At 43.8% G+C, this 24,956-nt stretch overlaps 1 protein-coding gene across 1 annotated transcript; it reads right to left on the bottom strand.

Moving 5' to 3' along the window:
• Nucleotides 1-1,735: 1,735 nt before the first annotated feature.
• Nucleotides 1,736-22,329, bottom strand: ttll6 (tubulin tyrosine ligase-like family, member 6). Its single transcript, XM_068013073.1, has 10 exons — nt 22,317-22,329; nt 20,506-20,624; nt 19,395-19,525; nt 15,752-15,908; nt 13,966-14,109; nt 11,907-11,992; nt 9,304-9,529; nt 6,502-6,683; nt 2,762-2,950; nt 1,736-1,961 (listed from the first exon to the last, which is right to left on the bottom strand). Exons 1-10 carry the CDS (start codon nt 22,327-22,329, stop codon nt 1,736-1,738), a joined length of 1,473 nt encoding a protein of 490 aa, XP_067869174.1.
• Between the last annotated feature and the right edge of the window lie 2,627 nt (nt 22,330-24,956).

Below are 24,956 nucleotides of genomic sequence, written 5' to 3'. Positions count from 1 at the left end.
TTGTGCTCTTCACCCATAGCCAGGGAAATGTTCATCTCTAATGGATGGCACCATCTAGCACTTTACTTCAACAAATTCAGTATTGGACGTTGATTAATCTTGGTGCACCCTGGAGAGTTAAAGGAAGAACTTGCATTTATTTAGCCCCTTTCATGACCTCATGACATACCAAAGCATTTTACAGCCAATTAAGTACTTTTTGTAGTGTCGCCACTGTTGTTATAGAGTTATACAGCACTGAAACAGGCCCTTCGGCCCACCGTGTCCATGCTGGCCATCAAGCCTATCTATTCTAATCCCATTTTCCAGCACTTGGTCCGTAGCCTTGTATGTTATGGCATTTCAAGTGCTCATCTAAATACTTCTTAAAATGTTGTGAGGGTTCCTGCCTCTACCACCGCTTCAGGCAGTACGTTCCAGATTACAACCAGCCTCTGGGTGAAAATTCTTTTCCTCAAATCCCCTCTAAACCTTCTGTCCCTTACCTTAAATCTATGCCCACTGGTTATTGACCCCTCCGCTAAGGGAAAAAGTTTCTTTCTATCTACCATATCTATGCCCCTCATAATTTTGTATACCTCAATCATGTCCCCCCTCAGCCTTCTCTGCTCCAAGGAAAACAACCCTAGCCTATCCAGTCTCTCTTCATAGCTGAAATGCTCTAGCCCAGGCAACATCCTGGTGAATCTCCTCTGTACCCTCTCCAGTGCAATCACATCTATAGTGTGGCGACCAGAACTGTATACAGTACTCCAGCTGTGGCTTAACTAGCGTTTTATACAGCTCCATCATAACCTCCCTGCACTTATATTCTATGCCTCGGCTAATGAAGGCAAGTATCCCATATGCCTTCCTAACCACCTCATCTACCTGTGCTGCTGCCTTCAGTGATCTATGGACAAATACACCAAGGTCCCTCTGAACTTCCTAGGGTCCTACCACCCATTGTATATTCCCTTGCCTTGTTAGTCCTCCCAAAGTGCATCACCTTACCCTTCTCAGGATTAAATTCCATTTACCAATGCTGTGCCCATCTTACCAGCCCATCTATATCGTCCTGTAATCTAAGGTTATCCTCCTCACTATTTACGACACCACCAATTTTCATGTCATCTGCGACCTTACTTATCATACCTCCTATATTCATGTCTAAATCATTAATGTACACTACAAACAGCAAGGGTCCCAGCGCTGATCCCAGCGGTACACCACTGGTCACAGGCTTCCACTCGCAAAAACAACCGTCAACCATCACCCTCTGCCTCCTGCCACTAAGCCAATTTTGGATCCAATTTGTCAAATTGCCTTGAATCCCATGGGCTCTTACCTTCTTAATCAATCTCCCATGCGGGATCTTATCAAATGTAGAAGCCGCAGCAGCCAGTTTGCACACAGCAAGATCTCACAAACAGCAATGTGATAATGATCATTATTAAAGCATTTTTTTAGGAATGTTGGTTAAGGGATAAATATTGGGCAGGAAACTAGGACAACTCCCCTACTCTTCTTCAATTGTGCCGTGGGACCTTTATATCCACCTGAAAGGGCAGACATCTCTTTAACATCTCATCTGAAAGATGGCACTTCTGACAGTGTAGTACTTCAGTATTACACTGAGAGTGTCAGCCTAGATTTTTGTGCTCAAGTCTCTGGAGTGGGACTTGAACCCATGACCTCCTGACTCAGAGATGACGGCGCTATCCACTGAACGGCTGCTGAGACCCAGTGTGTCTTATTAGTAAATTGCTTTCTGTCCTAAAATGAAATAGCCCATCAACCAAACTGAAGTAGTTACAGGAAGTGAGGTTGGAGGCATTGGCGGCTTCTGCTTCGTGAAGACTCCTGATGAGAGATTCTTCTGGCTCTGGGACTCTCCCCGCAGGTTCCTCTCTGGGCACTTACGCCCTTTCAACAGTAATTCCTTCTGCTCCTGTTTCTGCCGGATCTCTTGCCGCATCTGCCTAGAAAGTCAAGAGGTGAGAATTTCGATGCAATACTGCTTGATAAGAATATGCTTTCTTGTTTCCAAACCCACCCTTCCAATTTTTTACCCTTTTGTCCTGAAAGAAGTGGCCCATCTTCTCCTGGGAATGGGCAGCAGGGTTGGTAGCTCACCCAATAATCAAGTGTGAGCCCATTCGCTGGTGGGCTATTTGACAATGGCGAGGGTGGGGGGAACAGTGGTGGGAGCAGGGGAACAGAGCATCTGAACAGATCCCAACCTTGCACTCATCCGCTATCCACACACATACTCTTTTCACTGGGGTTGTGGATAGTGATTGGGGACACAAACCCACGGTTAAGTTTTTCCCTTTCTGCCAGTATGAGAGAACTTTGGCCAATGGGAGTGTCACTACCTCTGTCCTAGCCAAGTTCGGCTAACTCAGTGCAGAATATGGATTCATCTGAGAACCTGCCTAGCCTGTACAGATCAGCTCCAGGTCAGGCAACACTGTTAGCAACCAAGCTATTCAAGGAACCCAGTATTTTCTTTCAATCCAAACAATTCCACTCCTGGAGACTAAATAATTTTTGGGGGAGGGGCAATGGAGAGGTACTGGAGGAACAGTGGAGAGGCAACAGAAGGGCACTGGAGGGATAATGGAGGGGCAGTGCAGGGACAGTGGAAGGGTACTTGAGGGACAGTGGAGGGGCACAGGAGGGGCAGTGCAGGGACAGTAAAGGGGCACTGGAGGGGCAGTGAAATACCCAGTTTATGCCAGAAACAAAGGAGACTGCCACAAATCCAAATAAAATCTACCTGGCACATTCTTCCCGGGCCTTGGAGGCAACAGTTTCCTGGAAAAGGGAATGCTTGTATTTCAAGAATTTCTCATATTTTTCCGAGCCAGTAATAGGATAAATTCTTCTGAAGTTCCCCATGTTTTCATCTTCATACTTTTCCATCTGTTCCACCCAGGCAGCCTGGTTGCTTTTTATTTCATCAACTCTAATTTGAAAAGAAAGGCAGCAATTATTCCTTTTGTGCTTTATTCTTGGGGCAGTCTTTGCCTTTTTTGTTCTTAAATCCACTGCTTTTTATCATTCAATCTCTGCTCTTTTCTCCTTCCTCCTCTACAATAGGGAATTCAAGAGAAACCTCTTTACCAGTGTCATGAACACGCTTCAATTATTATTATTTTTTGAGGACTTGTGTTTAAAAGACTGTAGAAAATACCTGAGGAGATTTTTTTTTTATAAAAGGATCACTGGAAGGACCCTTGGGATTTTGTCTAAAAACAAACACCTAATGGAAGTCACATGTCTTAAACTAAGTAAACAGCCGGAGCCTTATGGGCTATTGAACTATTTGGTGTTGTTTACAGAGAAGTCACATGTCTTGATTTATGGCTCCGAAGTTTTGGTTTCATTTTTGGAGTACAGTTGGTGTGTATCCTGCTAAGAGAGAAGCCAACCAACTCATTCTTTGCCACCTGTGTTGATAAATCTTCTGAGAATCCAGTGTGATAGTTGAACCCATTGATGCAGTCATTCTCCCGAAAAATCTGCAAAACTCCCTCTCGATATCTCCTGATAGAACTGCTTCTGAAAAGATCCCGGTACAACCGCATGTGTCTAGTGACATCCATCTACGTATACTAGGGTGCCAGACCAAACGTCACCTGGAACATTTCATATGTTATCCCTTTTTTTCTTCAAGAATTAACAAGTATGTGGCCAAAGTATTTTTGCTTTTGTAAAACTGATCTCTGCAGAGAAAGCTTCTTTATTTTTTCTTTAACTGGTGTGTGTGTGTGCATGTACGTTGGGTTATTTGGAAGGGAATATATTTATACTTTCATATTTCAACCTGTGTGTTAATAAGCTTTATATCGTTGTTGAATAAGTCTTGTTTTATAATAAATTAATAATGTTGTTGTTTATTAAAGAAACCTGGTTGGTGGATTTGTATGCTGAAATGGATAGATAAAAGTATATAATTGGCTATATCCATAACTGGTTAAAATATTTTAAAATCTATGTTGTGACCAGTCGAGCAGTGGGACTGGAGGAAAACAATGCACTCCTCCAGATTCAGTCGTAGCACCAGGGAGTGGTGAGAATGTGGAAATCGCTACTATATATTTTTTTGTTCATGGGATGTAGGCGTCGCTGGCTAGGCCTGCATTTATTGCTATGTGTGGAGTGGTTGTGGTGAATAGTATAGATTCAATTAAGGGGAGGTTAGATAAACACATGAGCGAGAAAGGAATAGAAGGATATGTTAATCGGGTTAGATGTAGTAGGTGGGAGAAGGCTCGTGTGGAGCATAAACACCAGCATGAACCAGTTGAGCTGAGAGGCCTATTTCTGTGCTATTAATCCATGTAATACTGAAGCATTAGGGTTGATTCTGCAATTAGCCACCAATAGCAACATTAGGAACAGGATTGGCCTATACAGCCCTTTGAGCCTGCTCCATCATTCAGTTAGATTGTGGCTGATCTGGATCTCAACACCATTTGCCTACCTTTGCCCTATACCCCCTGATATCCTCGCCTAACAAAAAATCTCGGTTTTGAAGGATCCAGCTTCCACAGGCTTTTGAAGGAGAGAATTCCACATTTCTACAATGCATGGAAAAAGTGCTTCCTGTTCATTTAAGATTGGCCTAGCTCTGATTTTAAGGTTGTTCCCTGGTTTTTAATTCTCTCTCCTGGTGTGAAGCAGCATTCACAGAGAGCACCGGGGCAAAAGCACAAAACTTTCAATCCTTTCAAACTAACAGATGGATAATAATCGGTGAGAACAGGGTTGTCCAACATATGGCCCGAGGGCCAGGATCCGGCCCACCAAAGGTTTCAATCTGGCCCGTGGATGTAAACTGTACCCGAGCCATTCCATATCCTCACCCTGGCTCCATGACTGAAGATGAGAAATTTTCCATTGTCAGACCGGCTTTTGAAAACAGGAACAGCCATTTCCCAACTTCGGACAGATTCAGGGATTTTTAAAAGACTGATGGAAACCCACCCCAAATCTGTCTGAAGTTGGGAAACGGCTATTCCCGATGTCAGCAGCTGTCAGCTGTGAAACTGACAGCGTGATGTTTTTATAAAAAAACTGATCAACCATTTGCTGAGCATTCCCACTCTCTGCAACTGTCAGAGAGAGAGAGAAAGAGGGGGACAGAGAGAGAGAAAGAGGGGCAGAGAATGAGAGAGGGGGCCGAGAGAGAGGGGCAGAGAGAGAGGGGCAGAGAGAGGGGGCAGAGAGAGGGGGCAGAGAGAGAGAGGGGCACAGAGAGAGAGGGAGGGCAGAGAGGGAGAGAGAGAGAGGGAGGGCAGAGAGAGAGGGAGAGAGAGTGACCAAGATCACTCCTGACAGAATTTCATAGAAACATAGAAAACATAGAAACATAGAAAATAGGAGCAGGAGTAGGCCATTCAGCCCTTTGAGTCTGCTCCGCAATTCATTATGATTATGGCTAATCATCCAACTCAGTAACCTGTTCCCGCTTTCTCCCCATATCCTTTGATCCCTTTGCCATCTATCGGGAATACTCCACATCACTACAAGAAGAGTGCGGGCAAACTATGGACTCTTGTGCAAGCAAAATAATGCCAGGTTTCTCACAAAATCAGTGTCCAACATAATCAATAAATTAGTCTTCACATTTAAAGCTTCTTCACAAAAATGTACATTTGTTGTTGTTTTGATTAATAGTAAGATAAATTTTTAATGCCTTTATCTTTCCGAAATTGTCTCACCCCCAACCACCCCCACCACCTCCCCCCCACCCCGCCCCATGTAAGACAAGGCTGAGAAAAGGTTGGACAACATTGGGTTAGGGTCACCAAGTTTGATTGGACATATTCCGGGAGGTGTCATCACATGGCCTTATACTTCTGACTGGCTGTCCCTCACACTCCCACCATTGGTCACCCTGCATACAAAGCCTTGGCCAGACCACAGCTGGAGTACTATGGGCAGTTCTGCGTACTGCCCATAGGAAGGATATATTTGCCTGGGAAGGAGTGCAGTGTAGATTTACCAGAATGATACCTGGACTCCAAAGATTAAATTACAAGGAGAGATTACACAAACTAGGGTTGTAATATCTAGAATTTAAAGGTTAAAGGGTGACTTGATCAAAGTTCTCAAGATATCAAGAGGAACATATAGGGGAGATCAAGAGAAACTATTTCTGCTGTTTGTTTGGGACCTAGCCCAAAAGTTAGAGACAGACCTTTCAGGAGTAAGATTTGGAAACACTTCTCTATGCAAAGGGTGGTAGAAGTTTGGAATCTCTACTGCAAAAGGCAATTGATACTAGAATAATTGTCCATTTTAAATCTAAAATTGATACATTTTTGTTATCCAAAGGTATTAAGGGATATGGGGCAAAGGCAGGTATATGGAGTTGGGTTGCAGATGAGCCATAATCTCAATGAAAGGCCGAACAGGCTCGAAAAGCTATAGGGCCTCTTCCTGTTCCTATGTTCTACCAGTTCATTGAAATACTGAATATTTCACATTCTCACTCTGTCATGCAGATACCTGTCCTCACGGGATTTGTAGATGTGAAGAAGTCGCTCATTTGTTCTACGCCTCTCCTCTTCTATAACTTTCCGCCGGTCACAAGCACCAAGATTTATCATGCAAAATGTATCATAAAGAAGGTTATCTTTCACTTCTTGGTCAAGTTTGGAGTCAGTGGTAAAACTCGGAGAATGATTAACCTAAAATATTCACAGCAAAATATGTTCAAGAGTAAATGGTAGAGAAATGCAGCTACTGGAATCCACTTTCTTAGAAAGAAAGTCTTAGCATCAGTTTAAGTAAAGAGTACACTCAGGTCAAAGTAAATTACTGTCAAAGGGGCACTGGGCTCTATAATGAGCTGTCACTTACATCTAAAAGCTTAAAAGGCAGCTATCTGCATATTTAATCATCATCATCTCAGGAACACCTTTGTATCTTGGCATCAATGAATCAGAGGAAGTCATCCTCTGATACCTCGGTCAAAGTATCCACTCTTTACATACAAGGATTGACTGTGGGTGACTAGAGGCTCTTCAACTATGGATGCCATCACAGCTGAAGCATACTGTCTTCATCTGGCATTCGTGTCTTTTCCAGTAGGAATTGCTGGATAGGGATCACTATATAGTGATTGAGAAGCTGATTTATTTTTTCTCTCCTCAGTCCAAAGAGTGCTGAAACCAGTTGTAAGACTCTGAATGCCGCTAACTCAGCACAGAGTGGGTATCTTTTGGATATTATGGGCTGGATTATATCCAGCCTTTAGAGATAGGCTGGGAGGCGAGGGAGCAGACAAAATGGCATGGAGTGCCGTCGGGTGGCGTTCCCAATGTTGTCCTACCCACATGCCATTTTGTTTGCAGTGGGCGCCACGGCAGGCGGGAAGGCTGCTGGGAGGCCAATTAAGCCACTTAAGTGGCCCATTAAAGCTCGCTGCCTTGTGGAGACACCACCAGGTGAGACCTGGTGGCCTCCTAGCGAGCTCAGTGGACAGGGTCCCTCCTCTAGAGGCAATCCATTGCCCACAGAGGGTTCCCCAGGGCAATGGCTGCCCCCATGTCAAGATTCCCTGTCCTGCCCTCACCCCCCGTCCCCACTTACCTCGATACCCGGGCCTCCTCCATCTTCGCTGCTCTGGGCCTCCTACAGTACCAGCAGTAGCCACTGCTCCCAGTGGCACTGTTGGTACTGCTGAGCTGTCAGCCTTCTAATTGAACAGCAGCTTGGGGTGGTATCTTGTCCCTTAAAGGGGACGGCATCGCCAAAGGTGAGCAGTTAATTACCTACCCGCTGTTAAATACAGCCGGGGGTCTGACTGAGGGCTGATACAGGGTCGCCCCATCCCACCCCACCTTCCAGCCTGTTGCTGGGAACCCACCGCTGAAAAAATGTTCAGCCCTTGTGATTCAATTCCCACGAAAAGCGTACAGAGATCGTTTCACTAGATGTGGTTAACAGGAATGAAAGGAATGGGTGCAAACAAAGAAAGGACCTTCGACAGCACCTTCCAAACCCATGACCTCTACTACTTAGAAGGACAAGGGCAGCAGACGCATGGGCCTGTGTGCCGCTTGCAAGTTCCCGTCAAAGTCACACACCATTCTGACTTCAAACTGTAAAGGTCGTTCTTTCACTGTTTCTGGGTCAAAATCCTGGAACTCCCTCCCTAACAGCACTGTGGGTGTACCTACACCACATGGACTTCAGCAGTTCAAGAAGGCGGCTCACCACCACCTTCTTAAGAGTAATTAGGGATGTTGGCATTGAATACCATGAATGAATAAAAAATCTCTATTAATAGAGGCATATAGAGTATATAAGGAAGGAAGATATACTAAACCTTTATAAGTCTCTGCTAAGGCCTCGGCTGGAACATTGTGTTTAATTCTGGGCACCACACTATAAGAAGGGTGTCAAGGCCTTGGAAAGGGTGGAGTGAACATTTCCTAGAATGGTACCAGGGATGAAGGACTTCGGATACATGGAGAGCCTGGAGAAGCTAGGATTGTTCTCCATAGAGCAACAAAGATTAAGAGGAGATTTAATAGAGGCATTCAAAATCATGAAGGATTTTGATAGATTAAATAAGGAGAAACTGTAGCCACTGGCAGGAGGGTTGGTAACCAGAGGGCACATATTTAAGATAATTGCCAAAACAGCCAGAAGGAGATGAAGGAATTTTTTTTGTATATAGTGAGTTGTTGTGATCTGAATGCTTCACCTGAAAGGGTGGTGGAAGCAGATTTTTTTTTTTAGAGATACAGCACTGAAACAGGCCCTTCGGCCCACCGAGTCTGTGCCAACCATCAACCACCCATTTATACTAATCCTACACTAATCCCATATTCCTACCACATCCCCACCTGTCCCTATATTTCCCTACCACCTACCTATACTAGGGGCAATTTATAATGGCCAATTAACCTATCAACCTGCAAGTCTTTGGCATGTGGGAGGAAACCGGAGCACCCGGAGGAAACCCACGCAGACACAGGGAGAACTTGCAAACTCCACACAGGCAGTACCCAGAATTGAACCCGGGTCGCTGGAGCTGTGAGACTGCAGTGCTAACCACTGCACCACTGTGCAGATTCAATAATAACTTTGGATGAATACTTGAAAAAGAGAAAATTTGCAGGGCTATGGGGAAAGGGGAAGGGGTGGGACAAATTAGACAGCCCTTTCAAAGAGCTGGCACAGGTACAATGGGCTGAATGGCCTCCTTCTATGCTGTACGATTCTATTGATTCTACCTTCTGTGTAGTTGGCGGAAACATTCATTTAGCATGTGTACACTTATCTCAAAGATCTCTGTACCTCCAGCAGCCAGGGTTTCAACGTTTGGTCCAGGATGATATCAAAGCCAAGGATCTCGAAGCAAGCGCTGCCAGAAATATGGTTTGGAAAGCACGTGAGATAATTGTGTTTCAGGACTGGATACGCTGCCAGGATCGTTTTGATAATCACGTCTTCAATGCTGCTCCACAACCTCTCCAAGTCGTAGGCATTGTTCTCCATATACTTGTTAAAGAAAGATAGCTTTCTGGAAGAAATATATTTTACAGACCCATCAGCTCCAAATTTTTGTAAATCATCATTTGTCCGTCAGATTGCCTTATCTGATAAGTTATCATGCAGCATCATTTGTGCCAACAGGGAGAATGCACAAAGTCAATAAAGGGTTCACAATAGCAGAGTGCGAATTGGTGAAAGAGCCTATCACGTTTTCCCCTTTATTAGAGCAGTAATCGATAGTAATAATTTTTCTTCTCCCTTCCGAATCCCTGCCCAGAAGTGTTGGTTCCATGGGCACCAGTAACCATCTGAGCCCTGGCCCTAAGCTGTGTGTGAGCCCAGAGGGGGTAGTTTTAAACTGAAGTCAGCGGCATCCTTCTTTAAATATGCAGATATGCTATCATCGGGGCCTGCCTGCAATATTAACCTGAGGCCTGAGCAGGGAACTGTGGTCAAAGCAATTGGGAAGTGTTTTTGGAGTCAGAAGGAACCCAGAAAGGTACATTTTTAAATGTTTTTCTTTTTGAAGTTCCCTCGTAGGCCAGGAGTGCTCCTCTGGGTCCCATAAGACAGCTTGGGCCTCCCTTGCGTCGGGTCTCCTCCCAGCTGGAATCCCCGTCCAACCTCCCTCTTGAAGACTATAGGGTTGCCAACTCTGATTGGGCATATCCCCGGAGCTTTCATCACATGGTCTACTGCCTTCAACTGCCCCGCACCCCCCAAAAGCTCCTGCCTTTGGTCGCCCAACGCATCCATCCTCGCAATGCACCAAATTCCTACAGCCAATTCGGAAAACACCAGATTCTTCATTACCCAATTGGATGATTCGTGACTTGTCAGTCAAACAGCCGTCTTTACCATCGCCAATATTTTTATAACTAATATGTGGGAATGTTCCAAAAAAATGAAAAAAACACAATTTTTTAAAATACCCCATATGATTTTTCTCCCTAGGTTTGCTTCCAGCAGCAACCTGGAGATTAGTCTTCAGCTCCTGGAGACTGCAGAGCAATCCTGGACATTTGGCAACCCTATAGTGCCAAGAACCATTCCCTCTGATCCCTAGGTGGCAGACTCCTGCAGCCTGACTTTAATGCTAGACAGCCGCTTACTGACTACCTCCTGGCCGTTTTGATCAGGCAGTTGGGCAGTGGCACGTTAACGAGGCAGGCCCTGCCATTAGAATTGACAAGGCTGCCCTGCCTCCACTCCCAGATGGGCAGGATGCTCGCTAGTTCGAGCTCCCGCCTGGGACTTGTAATAAACCCATGAACATCAGTAAGTTATTTGATCATTAACGGTTAATACAGCAGAACGTTTCCTTCCAAGGTGGACACCTTCATTTCCAACAATCAACCACATTTTTAATAGTCATACATTTAACTCACTATTTGAATTGATGGGTTATTTTGATTTAAGTAAAATAAAGGAAGGGTTTGTGACAATCAAAACATCTGGAGCCGAAAGCCTAAACCCCTGAGCCCCATCAAATTTTGCTCCATGTCTCAGCTTCAGCACGTGGCTCAGAATCTTGAATCTTTCCTGGAAGATCAGAATGAGACAATCCAATAAGTTTTAGCACTGGACTCCCACTCCCATGGGACTAAGATTGACTGTTATTTAGGCTTCCTTCTCTTGAATTCTTGGTCCACTGATTTGCTGCAACACAGCAGGATGGGGCACATCACAGAAGCTTTGAAAGACTAGCCCCTTCTCCACATGAAGCCTTTTTATCATGCGAGCTGTTCATGGAGTAGCTTCAGTTCCATGGAGAGATCGCAACATGGTCTCACACTGAGTTGAAGGAGGAGAAAAATTGATGGGCAACAGCATTAGCGATCTAAACAGGTAACGAACATGGAGAAGACGTGGGTCATGAGAAACCTTTATGTCTGCTGAGGTATCAGAGGGTTCAATGGTAGCTGTTGGGAGGTGGTGATGGTACAACGTATTCGGTTCAAACACCAGTAATTTCCCCCACACCAAAAACTCATGGTCACGGTCCCAGCCATGGTAGTAAGGGCTGAGTAGAGGCCGAGCACCTCCCACAGGCAGGGCAGGTGGCAGAAAAATTAGAAATTAGATGGGCAACTCACCTCAGATTGTTATAGACCTCCTCACAGACAGCTGAACAGAGGCCTGGAAGCAAGTTGCCTGATAGCCATCTTGGCTTGGGGGATGGCTAGTGGCAAAGAGAGACCTAAAGAGGGGAAAAAAATAAAATGTCTTAAAAAAGAGGGGGAACAGGAGGAGGTAATGAGCTATTGTGGCAATGGAATAAGGGCTGTATTATCTCTCCTGCCTCACTGACCACCTTCCACATGTACTGCACTTTTACAAAGGGCACACCCATTCTGCACTATGAGAAAGCCACAAACAGTAACTCTGCTGCTGTACAGTCTCACCTTTTACTGCCTTTGTTCTCATCTCGGACGAAGTTCTTGCTGTGCCTGTTGATGGAGTAGTTGGTGAGGTGCATGCAGACATCCTCCTGTGAGCAACAGAAGGCAAAAGGGGTTGGTCTCTCTTTCTGGGACATCACCGTCACTAATTATGTTGAATTGCTGCCACTGCAACAAGTAACTAACTGGAGCATGGCCTGCAATTGCTACCAACATTGTTATGAGTGCTTCCATTTATTTGTTAAATTTTGAAGATTTGTGGTTTAAAACTGAAAAGGAGTCCATGGATGTTTGTTTCACAAGGATCACTGAGAGGTCTGGACTGTAATGGAAGGTACCTGTCTTCAAATAATTACCCAACAGGGGTTGTTTTTGACTTGGGAAAGATGTTTATGGAGAAGTGACAGGTCAACATTTATAGGGGTCAGGAGGCTTGACTCATGTGATATTGTTTATGGTTTTGCTTTAGACAATGAGTTGGGAACTGGATAATGGTTTGAAAAGACAGTTGGAGAAAACTTGCCAAGAGAGCAACACCCAGCTCAGTCTGTTCCAGCTCTTTGAAAAAGCCTGCCAGTTTCCCATCTCTTGAGAAGCTGAGAAGCAAGTGTCAGAAACTGCCTGAAATCCCTGTTACTGCATTTTCCCTGGAAAGCCTGCCCAAACTGATCTTCAACTTTACCTGACAAGACCTGTTCTATCCCAGTGACATCCGTCCATACATATTTGGGACACCGAACCAAAAAGGACATCTGACATCTTTTCATATCTTCTCTTTTTTCCTCAAGAATTAGCAAGTATTTTGGCCAACATTTTGTTTGTACTGGCGCTCTAAAGAGTAAATTTCTTTACGTTCTCGGTTAACCAGTGTGTGTGGGTGTGTGTGTGTGTGGCTAAGGTAAAAAGGGAACTTTTATATTTTGATCCGTGTGTTTATGCTTCGCTTCATTACTGGTTAAGACTTGTTTTATAATAAACTGATAATGTTGTTGTTTATTAAAGAAACCCCTGATTGGTGTGTTTTATTCTGGGAGAAAGTAGAATCTATGATTGACCGTAACAGTAAGTAGGAAAAAATTTAATATATGCTGTGACCCGTGGAGAAGCGGAACTAAAATAAACAGTACACTGCTCCCGTCTCAGTTGTAACAACATGGTCACAACAGTTTTGCTATGAGCAGAGAGAAGAAGTAGAGTAACAGGTACCTAGGCACGTACAGCTGGGGAATAAGCAGCAGTTGGAAAATAAGAAAGGCTTGTGTTTTTATAGCTCCTTCCACAACCTCAGGACTTTCCAAAGCACTTTACAGCCAATTAAGTACATTATTGAAGTGTGGTCACTGTTTTAAAGCGGGGATATACAGCAGCCAATTTGTGCACAGCAAGCTCCCACAAACAGCAATGAGATAACAACCAGGTAATCTGATTTAATGATGTTGATTAAGGAGTAAATATTGGCCAAAAAACCAGGGAGAACTCCCCTGCTCTTCGTTGAATAGTGCCAGGGGATCTTTTACATCCACCTGAGGGGCAAGCTGGGCCTTGGTTTAATGTTTCATCCGAAAGGATAAAACCTCCAACAGTGCAGCACTCCCTCAATACTACACTGGGAGTGTCCACCTGGATTGTGTGTCTACGTTTCTGGAGTAGGCCTTGAAGCTTTAACTTTGGCTGGAAATAATCCTGGAGGTTTCATCACATGGCCTCCTGCCTCCAACTGCACTGCCCTGTCAAACTGCCTATTCACCCCTTCTCCGAGATTTCCACTACCAATAAACAAATATGTTCAAAGAAAATTAATAAAACACACAATTCTGTTTTAATGCTTCTATAATTTTCCTCAGGAGTTTCACCTGTAATTCCTGGAGACACCAGTGTAATCCTGGAGGATTGGCAACACTTAGTGCAGCTGTAAAGTTAACATTATACCCAAGCCCTTGGGTTTCCTGCCCAACGAGTTTGGTTAAAATTAACCCTCACAAAAATGACCAATTATATTACTTTTAAAGCAAGCTAACTATATTTCAATGGCTTTAACCAATAAACCAGCAGTGCTACTTACTAGATTCCTGTCAGTGGGTTCAGAATACTTTGTTGTGGCAAAACGGATCAGGCCCTCGTCGTAGAAATATATTCGTAGAGGGTCACAGGAAGTAATCAAGACGTAGAGTCTGAGGTCAAACTTGAACCCATCCAAGATGAATGGCTGCACAGGAAGTAGAGGGTGATTGCATGCATGGGAAGAGCTAAATCATTACTGGTGTATCTTTAAAAGGAGGAGGCTTACGGTCAATGTTCCCTCTAATTTTTGTTTGTTGTGCGTGGCCTATTTGTTGCACTGCACAAACATCTGGATTGCTGCACAGCTGTGCACCTGCACAGTCTAGAGCGAACATTGGTTACAGTATCTGCATTGTGTCAATTAGTTCCCTTCCTACTCTTGTCCCCACACTAATTTTCTCCACTTCTCTCCTCGAGGTACTGAGTCCTGCTGGGGTACACCAGCCAAGTGCCGCCATTCTTTCATGCATGAGGTCTGGGCAGCAAACAGCGGCTGGTTGTACCACAAAGGGCAGCCCAGCCCAGCCAAATTCTAGCTTTGGCCTGATGCTCCTGACTCCCTATTTTGTTAACGTGATTGCTTTTAATGAATAGTCAAATAATGGGGTGGAGTTTCCCCTTTTCTTGCGCCCAGAGGCATGAGCAGTCAGGGAAGAAGGCAAATACCCACCATGAAAGATCAAGGAAACTCAGGTGCAAGTGCGTTACCCATATAATTACACTGCGCCCGAATTTCCTCAATCTTTTACGCCTGTCTGTTGATTCCTGCACCCGACGCAGCTGGGCTCATTATAACGTCTCCACTCCCAACACACGCGTGTTTCTAGCACTTACCCTGGTTCAAAATGTGGGTAAAACTGCACCCAGAATTTTTTTGTTGTTTTATCGTGACTTTTTAAAAAAAAACAGTATTTTCAATGAGATCTGCACTGTATTCTCTATTTATTTGAATATCTACATCTTTTTCTTTGGCCTCCTTATCTCGAGAGACAATGGGTATTTGAATATATTTTCATGACATCAGTGTGAGTCACTGAAAAATTAGAAAGCTTCATGGATTGAAGGTTCTTCAATGTGCATGAATGATGCTTAATGGCTCGAAACTTTAATTTTCATACTTATAAGGAGGAATATATGGTGTGTGTTTCCTGGGGCCTGACTTCAAGGAGCATAAAAATGGGGAGATATGTAAAACGGGTTCATTGTACATCATCACACCAAGTCAAGACATAACCTGGCAGAGTTCTTTAAATGATGAAGGGATTTGTCACAGGTAGATAAATTATTTGAAATGCGTAGGGTTGGGGAGACTAGAGGGCATGCATGTAAAATCCATAAACAAAGATGCCAGGGAAGAATTTCTTTTCACAGAAAACCATCACTCTGAGACATGTGGTGAGCATGGAGTCATTGCAGTCCATTAAAAGAGTACAGGACACATCCAGTTAGAGGGACAAGTTGCCAGTTAGTTGTGTTTTGATGAGTCATGGGCAACCCAGGCTTGGAGCCATGCCAGATTGCCGAAGGGAGTCGGGAAATAATTTCCTGGAGTGTATCCTGAAATGGCTGCAGGTTTTGTCTTTGTTTTTTGCCCCTCACAGGAGATGGTGTGGTGCCTGTGGGTTAGTGGTGTACAAGGTCCCACCAATGACTTTTCTCACCCCTCTTTTCATAATTTTATTGTGGAGTTCTTTATACAAACCAATGTCATTCAGTTAAGAATTCTCCTTTCTGAATGTCCACATATTAAGACTAAGCAGGAGACAGTGTGGCACAGGATAAAATACCTTTGGAATGTACACTTGGCAAACCATGTCTTCCCCTGGTTTAACTTCGCTGGTATTCCTAGTCAAAAAGATGCCACGTCCCTGACATTCAGAATCAGGTTTGCAGATGAATGTCTTGGATTTCCTTGCTCTGCTGTAGGCCATAAACTCATGATAACTGTGGAAAAAAGCATTTTTCAATACTAAGAGATAATAACATTAAAAAAAGACTTGCATCTCTACAGTGCCTTTCACAACCTGGGCGGCACAGTGGCGCAGTGGTTAGCACTGCAGCCTCACAGCTCCAGTGACCCGGGTTCAATTCTGGGTACTGCCTGTGTAGAGTTTGCAAGTTCTCCCTGTGTCTGCGTGGGTTTTCGCCAGGTGCTCCGGTTTCCTCCCACAGCCAAAGACTTGCAGGTTGATAGGTAAATTGGCTATTATAAATTGCCCCTAGTATAGATAGGTGGTAGGGAAATATAGGGACAGGTGGGGATGTGGTAGGAATATGGAATTAGTGTAGGATTAATATAAATGGGTGGTTGATGGTCGGCACAGACTCGGTGGGCCGAAGGGCCTGTTTCAGTGCTGTATCTCTAAACTAAACTAAACTAAACCTCAGGATATCCAAAAGCACTTTACAGCCAATGAAGTACTTCTGGAGTCTAGTCACTATCATGTAGGAAATGTGCGCACAGCAAGCTCCCATAAACAACAATGTGATAATGATCAGATAACCTGTTTTTAGTAATGTTGGTTGAGGGATAAATATCGTGCAGGACCCCGGAGAGAACTCCCTTGCTTGTCTTCAAAATAGTGCCATGGGATATTTTACATCCACTTGAGAGGGTAGATGGGGCTTCAATTTAATGTCTTATCTGAGAGATGGAAGCTCTGACAGTGCAGCACTCTCTCAGTTCTGCACTGGGCATATCAGCCTGGATTTTGTGGAGTGGGTTTTGACCCCACAGCTTTCTTAGAGGTTAATAGCCAGAGAGCATAGATTTAAAGAAGGATTAGAGGGGATTTGAGGAGAAATGTTTTCCCAGAGGGTGGTGGGGGTCTGGAATTCACTGTCTGAAAGGTCGATAGAGGCAGAAATCTTCATCGCACTTAAAATTACTTAGACAGGCACTTGAAGTGCCATAACCTACAAGACTACAGATTAGCTGAATGGCCTCCTTCTATGCTGCTGATTTTCTATGTTGCTATGTAACAGAAAAGATACATGCATGGCAATACAACCTGTTTGCCAGCACCAACAACTCCATACTTTCTGGCGTTAAGCCCTGCATGGCATTTATGGCTGGTATAGTGTGACAACACTATTCCCGACCAGCATGGAGATGATTGGAGTAATTCCCCTGTAAATCACACCTGGAGACCACACTGCTGTGACTGGGACTGATTTTACACATGTAATTTAGAGGAACTATCCTCCACTCACTGCATTCTGCTCGAGTAATCACCCTGCTTTTACCAGGAGAAGTTGCTGGGTTCTGGATGCTGTAGTTTGTAGACACACTTTATAAATAGACTCTGTAAATAGACTTTGTTTGCTTTGCTATTAGCTGAGTAAATAGACCCTGCTGTAAAATAGACTGCTTGCTGTAAGTCCCATCACACCCCCAACTTATTGACTAGCACAGTGGTCTCAGTAGATACTACAGGACTCTTTAACCTTACATTTTGGCAACTGGGAGGTGCAGTAGTTTTAAAAATCATCAGGGGAATTTTGCCTTTTGGTGTGGATGTGAAACAGGTAATTTCAGGTTAGCCACACTGAAAACATCCCTTAAAATTAATTTCCCATGGACTTCAGATCGGGTGTTTAATGACCTGATCTAATATCATCCCATTTTACACCTTTGCTGAAATTTAAAATGACCCCCATTGACCTCTGGGATGTGGATATGAGTTCAATCCAACCTGATGGGAGGACAAAAGCTGCGATAAATCAAGATGGAATAGTTAGATGATTCCAAGCTTAGGTTTTAAAACAACAACAACAACTTCCATTTATATAGTGCCTTTAACATAATAAAATGTCCCAAGGCACTCTACAGGAGCGTTATTGAGCAAAATGGGACACTAAGTCACAAACGGCAATATTAGAGCAGATGGCCAAAAGCTTGGTCAAAGAGGTAGGTTTTAAAAAGCACATTAAAAGAAGAAAGAGAGGTGGCGAGGTTAAGGGAGGGAATTAGAAACCCTGCAGATTGTAGACAAAAGAATAATAAAGTAAGGAGTACAACAGTTTTGAGGTATTGGTAAAGTGTGAATTAGAGTGACAAGCTGTTTTGAGTTCAACGCAGTAAGAATGGAAATCCGGGAAGAGTTTTTGGAACAGTTCACTTGAAGCTGAAGAGGAATTAAAGGAGGGATGTGTAATATGTCAGAAAATGAGATGGTGAAGGATAGAACTGGAGCCAATCTTTGCACAATTTTATAAGCATTTATAGACAGAGTTACATATTACAAGCAGACACCTACTAACCCATTTTCAGTCTGTGTCTATAGGGACACAAGTGAATCCCCAGTTAATGGCCACCACCTGTGTACAATTAAACACATTAATATACAATTAACATGCTGTCTGGTAGAATCAATGAAATAAGGACACGAAAATTTATGATGATTAGAAGGTGGGGACCAAAGAACAGTGTAAGAGTGATACTGGAACAGATCCTGATCTGGGAATATTTTTCAAACCTTGGGTATTGTAGTGCTTTACACAGGTTGAAAAACTCAGGCCTCTAAGTAAGAAGAGCCCAGATGAAAGTGAAGTAGATTTAAGTGACTTCATTTTTATTTTCTTTCTCTATCCCCTTCAAGGGCGGCACAGTGGCGCAGTGGTTAGCACTGCAGCCTCACAGCTCCAGTGACCCGCATTCGGTTCTAGGTACTGCCTGTGCGAAGTTTGCAAGTTCTCCCTGTGACTGCGTGGGTTTCCGCCGGGTGCTACGGTTTCCTCCCACAGCCAAAGACTTGCAGGTTGATAGGTAAATTGGCCATTGTAAATTGCCCCTAGTGTAGGTAGGTGGTAGGAGAATGGTGGGGATGTGGTAGGGAATATGGGATTAATGTAGGATTAGTATAAATGGGTGGTTGTTGGTTGGCACAGACTCAGTGGGCCAAAGGGCCTGTTTCAGTGCTGTATCCCTCTATGACTCTAAGATGAGGGATGTTAGCCCTGGGGAATGCAAGTTTTCCCATTGCAGGCAGCCAATGCTAGCATCAAGTACTCCCAGATTAGATATAACAGTCAGGTATAGAGTAAAACTCCCCTAGTCTGCCCCAACAATGTTCCTGAGCCATGATGTCAGAAGTGCATCCTACTGCACCTATTTAATTTTTTTTCCATTTCTCACAATAGTGAGCTGATGGTCTCTCTGAGTAAGACTGTGAATTTTTAGACACCTGTCTAAAAGGAACTCGAATCAGACTGCCCAAACACACTGGATCTTTACGGGCAGCGGGCAGAGAAGATAATCATTATATCTGAACTTGAACCCAAGTTCCAGAGATAAAAGTCCAGCTTCTAACCCCCTGCTCTACCCAGTGCCTGTTTCCATGTTTCATGTTCTCTCCTGTAAGTATGGCTTTAGTCTATTATTACTGTGCCATGAAGTTGTTTCACTCCCTGGCCTTTCATTGAACTTACTCAGATGGCAGACACCACGTTTTTGGGAAAATGTTGTAATCCTTTGGGTATAGCTTTAACATCCTATTTAAGTTCCGGGCTAGCAAGTCCTTCCTGCAGATCTCATTCATCCCAGGAAAATGATTAATTTTCTGTATAAGAAAAAAAGTCATCAGTCCTCCTTGTACACAAGTTGTGTAGTAACACGTCATTTATTGTTTTCTAGTTTTCCCTTTTCTTTCCTGAAGGCACAGACTAATGCAGGTGTCTGGCCGCACAGCTGCTGGCCACCCTCTAGTACCTTATCAGTGAGTCTATTCTTCAACTATGGCTCTTACAAACAACTAATTTACCATAGGAGGTTTCACAATCCTGTACTTAACTTAACCTTCTTATATTTCATTGCAATCAAGAGCAGGAACTCCTGTTGTCCACCTGAAGCAAGAGGCACTGTGGCCAATGTAGTGCCACTAATATTACAGCTGAAATCAGCTGATTGGGATCTTGCTGATTTTCATGACTCCATCGAAAGAGCTTGCATTTCTATTGTGCCTTTCACAACCTCAGGACATCCCAAGGTGCTTTGCAATCAATTAAGTACTTTTGAAGTGTAGTCGCTGTTGTAATGTAGGAAATGCAGCAGCCAATTTGTGTACAGCAAGATCCCACAAACAACAATGAGATAATGACTGGATAATCTGTTTATTTTATGATGTTGGTTGAGGATTAAATATTCAGCAAGATGCTAGGAAGAACGCCCCTGCTCTTTTCCAAATAGTGCATAGGATTTTTACATCCACTGACTGAGGCTTTGGTTTAATGTCTCATCTGAAAGACAGCACCTCCAACAGTGCAGCACTCCCTCAGTACTGTGCTGGAGTGTCAGCCTGGATTATGTACTCAAGTTTCTGGAGTGGGAATTCAAACCATAACATTCGGGCTCAAGAGGCGAAAAGTGCGACCAACAGAGTCACAACTGACAACTAAAACCCAATGTCACACTGTTGCTGCATTTATCAATTGAGCCATCCAGTTACTGAAATTTAAATGTTGTGTGAGGTTCTCCTGGCTCTGGTACAGAACCTGGGGAAATGGGAACGTCTTCTTATTGTGTCAACAGTTGGCTAATTACCTGGTAGCGTTTCAGTTCCATGGCTTTGTCCAATGAGACTGAGTAGTCAGTCCAGAACAGAGTCCAATCCTCGTCATCACCCACCTCTTTCAAGCCAAACTGAGTGGCTGCGCGACGAACTACAAAAACAAAAAGCAGTAGATGCTATCTCAATTAATCATTTTAAATCTGAAATCAATGAGATTATTGTTAGCCATGGGTTATAAGGGATATAGAGCCAAGGCAGGTGGATGGAGTTAAGATACAGATCTGCCATGATCTCAATGAATGGCAGAACAAGCTTGTGGGTCTAAATGGCCTTTTCCTGTTCCTAAAACATGAGCTCAATATTGAGAATTGGTCACCTCCAAGTGAACCTGGAGAATTTCCAAAGCTAAAACACCTACATAATAGCTTCCTAAGTATAGTTTTAAACTTTTATAACCATTTATGCATCTCTAATGAGTTTACTTGTTCTTGTTTTCAGATAGGGAAAAGAGATTGACCTGGTCAGTCTTTATAATCCCATCTTCCAATTGGCAAATGTTTGCTGGATTTCCCTAACAGTGTGAGGGTCCGTAGGATTGTGTCCATATTTATAGGATGTCTCCAGGGGGTTTTCAAAATTTAAAGAGAGTCCCTGAGAGTACTTCAATATTTGCAGGTGGTCCCTGGGAGTGTTTTAACGTTTGCACGTTGCCATGGAAGTTTGTTAATATTCAATTGGGTTTGCAACACAGAAATGTTTGAACACCATTCATTTAAAGATGCAAGATGGACAGTAAGAGCCAGGGAGAAAGAGAAAGGAGTCAAGTGAGGGGATTTAAAGAATTTAAATGATAGGTTAGGAGATTTGGCAAAGAAATGTAATTTAAAAAGTAACAAATTGTACAAAGAGGGAATGGGAAAACAGAACAACAGAGAAAACAAAGTTAGCATGTTCATGGTTTTTATTTTTAAGTAAATTAGTTTTGTAAGATGACTGTTTTTATCGATGTGAGCGGACAACACAGAAACAAAGCTATTTGTGATATTTCTTCAACAGCACCTCCCAAGCACACAACCTCCAGCACCTGGAAGAACAAGGGCAGCAGGCACATGGGAACACCAGCACCTTCAAGTTCCCTCCAAGTCACACACCACGCCGACCTGGAAATACATCAGCTCTTTTCTCATCGTGTCGGGGTCAAAATCCTGGAACGCCTTCCTAACAGCACTGTGGAGCACCTTCAGTACACTGACTGTAGTGGTTCAAGAAGGCTCACGACTCCCTTCTCAAGGACAACTAAAGAATGGAGAATAAATGCTGGCCTTGCCAGCGACACGCACATCCCGGGAATAAATAAAAACCATAACTTTATTACTGTGATTACAGTGTCTGTGTCACCATAGTGAAACTATATTTGTTAAAACAGTCAGCCCAAGATGAGGGAGAATCTTTGTGAAGTGGGAGGAGCCAGTAAGTAATGATAACTAGAGGACACAGTCCAGCTATTTTTAAATTCAATCATGGGATGTGTGCATCAACGGCACCTGCTTAATTGCCCTTGAGAAGATGGTGGTGAGCCACCTTCTTGAAAACGACTGAATGCATTGCTAGGCCACTTCAGAGAGCAGTCAAGAGTCAATCACACTTCTGTAGGTCTGGAGTCACATATAGGCCAGCCAGGTAAGGACGTTAGATTTCCTTCCCTAAAGGACATTAGTGAACCAGATGTGTTGTTACAACAATTCATTAATTTCATGGCCACCATTACTGATACTAGCTTTTTATTCCATATTTATTTAATTGAATTTAAATTCCCCAGCTGCCATGGTGGATTTAAACTCACATCTCTGGATCATTAGCCCAGACCCCTGACTTACTAGCTCACAAACGTAACTACTATGCTAATGTATCCCAATACAATATTCATCTGGCAAGCAGGCCTGAACAATACCGAGGTCATAACATTACTCTCAATGGATAAATGTTATGCTCCATGGGATACTGACGCAGAGACATCCAGTGTGATACTGACTCATATGGACCTGCAAGGTCCATTGTTCAATCCATGGCCTGTGTTGAGTTAATTGATCTCATGCTGAGAGACAAGTGGGGAGAGGAATTAGTTGTCTTTCTTTGGCCTCCTTGTCTTGAGAGACAATGGGTAAGCACCTGGAGGTGGTCAGTGGTTTGTGAAAGAGCGCCTGGAGTGGCTATAAAGGCCAATTCTAGAGTGACAGACTCTTCCACAGGTACTGCAGATAAAATTGGTTGTCGGGGCTGTTACACAGTTGGCTCTCTCCTTGCACTTCTGACTTTTTCCCTGCCAACAGCTAAGTCTCTTCGACTCGAATTAGTTGTACTGCCCTTGAATTGGGAGATGGGGGGGAGGGGTGGGGGAGGGCCGAGGGGAGGGGGAGGGGTTTGGCAGGGTCAGAGAGGTGAATCAAACACAGTTGTCATTCTTGATCACCAGTCAGTCTCAGGCTGGTTATCAGTTGAGGGCAGCATCAGACTCAGCTCTGAGGCCTTCCCCATGATAAAATCAGCCCACTGACATTCACCATTTAGACCAAAATTGTCTAATGTATGAGCCATGGGCAAGAAACCGGGCCGCTGAATGTTTCCATCTGGCCCGCCAGTCCACTGTGATTGATAGCAGGCTGCCCGTGACTCTCCTGTACATGTACGTCAGGCAGAGGGGTAGACAGGACCTGCGTCTGAGGGATGGTGGATGCCTGTTGGTGATTGGTCACTGTGATTGGCGGTTCACGGCACAGGCGCTCTGGGATCAGCCACCCCTGCAGTTTTCATGCGGTTCAGGGAGTGGGCGGGAATGGGAGTGAGGCGCAGCGAACCATCAGCAAGGAGCAGGGAGTGGTGAATCAGGAACAGGGAGTGGCGAGCCACGAGTGGGAAGCGAGAGAGGCAGAGAGAGAGAGGGAGGGGGCACAGAGAAACAAAGAGGGAGGAGGAGAAACAGACCGAGGGTGGGGGAGAGACACAAAGAGGGAGAGAGACACAGAGAGAGGGGGAGAGAGAGAGAGAGGGGAGAGATAGAGATTAAGATCATTCCTGGTGTTAATCTGAGTTCTTTTTGCCTTCAGTCTGGTTTAGTAAATATACCGAGTCGGATGTGCAGGTAAAATCAATTTAACTTTATTTGCGCATTAGCCGGCTGACTTACTCTAATACAGCGGCACTGACTCCAACAGAGTCTGTCAGGTACACCAGAGTAAGTGTTGTTCGTGATACAGATACTACTATTTATACATTAAGATTCATGCTACACCCCCTTGTTTAACCAATCAGTGCGGTACAATTTAACTTTCAACCAAGTGATAACATGCAGTACATCTGTTACTGAGGTTAACAATACCCTCTATTCTCAATACATACTTGTTACTAACATAATATTGTTTTGCATCAGCAAGATAAAAGAAAACAGACAATCAAGAGAAAGAGACCGAGGGTGGGGGAGAGACACAAAGAGGGGGAGAGACACAGAGAGAGGGGGAGAGAGAGAGAGAGGGGAGAGATAGAGATTAAGATCATTCCTGGCAGATAGACATCTATCCAGAATACTCTGCATCTCTACATGAAGTGTGCAGGCAGAGATTGACGACTAATGCAAGCAAAAACTATGCTAGGTATGTCAACTAAGTCAGTGTTCAACATAATGATGAGAAAGTAAGTCAATAAATAAGTCTTCTCATTTAAAGCCTCCACAAAAATGTGCATTAGTTGTTGTTTTGATTAATAGTAAGATAAATTTTTAATGCCTTTATCTTTCTGAAATTTGCTCACCAGCCCCCGATGTAGGACAAAAATTGTAATATGGCCCCCCATGCAAAAAAGTTGGACACCCCTGATCTAGACTCATTGATGGGGAAATGACTGGCACTTACAGAATCCTAGAATATGGAATAGTACAGTACAGAAGGTGGTCATTCGGTCCATTGTGCCTGTGTCAGCTCTTTGAAAGAGCTTTCCATTTAGTCTCACTCCCTCTGCTCTTTTCCCCATAACCTAATAATTTTTTCCCTTCAAGTATTTATCCAATTCCCTTGTGAAAGTTTCTTTTGAATCTACTTCCACTGCCCTTTTAGGCAGCGCATTCCAGTCCAAAACAAATGGCTGTGTAAAAAAAAATTCTCATCTCATTTCTGTTTCTTTTGCCAATTACCTTAAATCTCCGTCCGCTGGTTAGCGGCCCTCCTGTCACTGGAAACAGTTTCTACTTGTTTTCTCTATTAAAACACTTTATGATTTTAAACACCTCTATCAAATCTCCTCTTAATCTGAAACATTAACTCTCTTTCTCTCTACACAGATGCTGCCAGACTTGCTGAGTATTTCCAGCGCTTTCTGTTCTAATTTCAGAGTTCCAACATCTGCAGTATTTTGCTCTTTTCTCCTCTTAACCTTCCCTGTTCAAAGGAGAACAATCCCAACTTCTGCAGTTTCTCAACATCCCTCATGCCTG

The sequence above is a fragment of the Heterodontus francisci genome, chromosome 33 (genome assembly GCF_036365525.1).
Source record: "Heterodontus francisci isolate sHetFra1 chromosome 33, sHetFra1.hap1, whole genome shotgun sequence".
Taxonomy (NCBI): Eukaryota; Metazoa; Chordata; class Chondrichthyes; order Heterodontiformes; family Heterodontidae; genus Heterodontus; species Heterodontus francisci.
The sequence above is the reverse complement of the archived record's forward strand: the minus strand, read 5'-3'. Positions and strand labels throughout refer to the sequence as shown.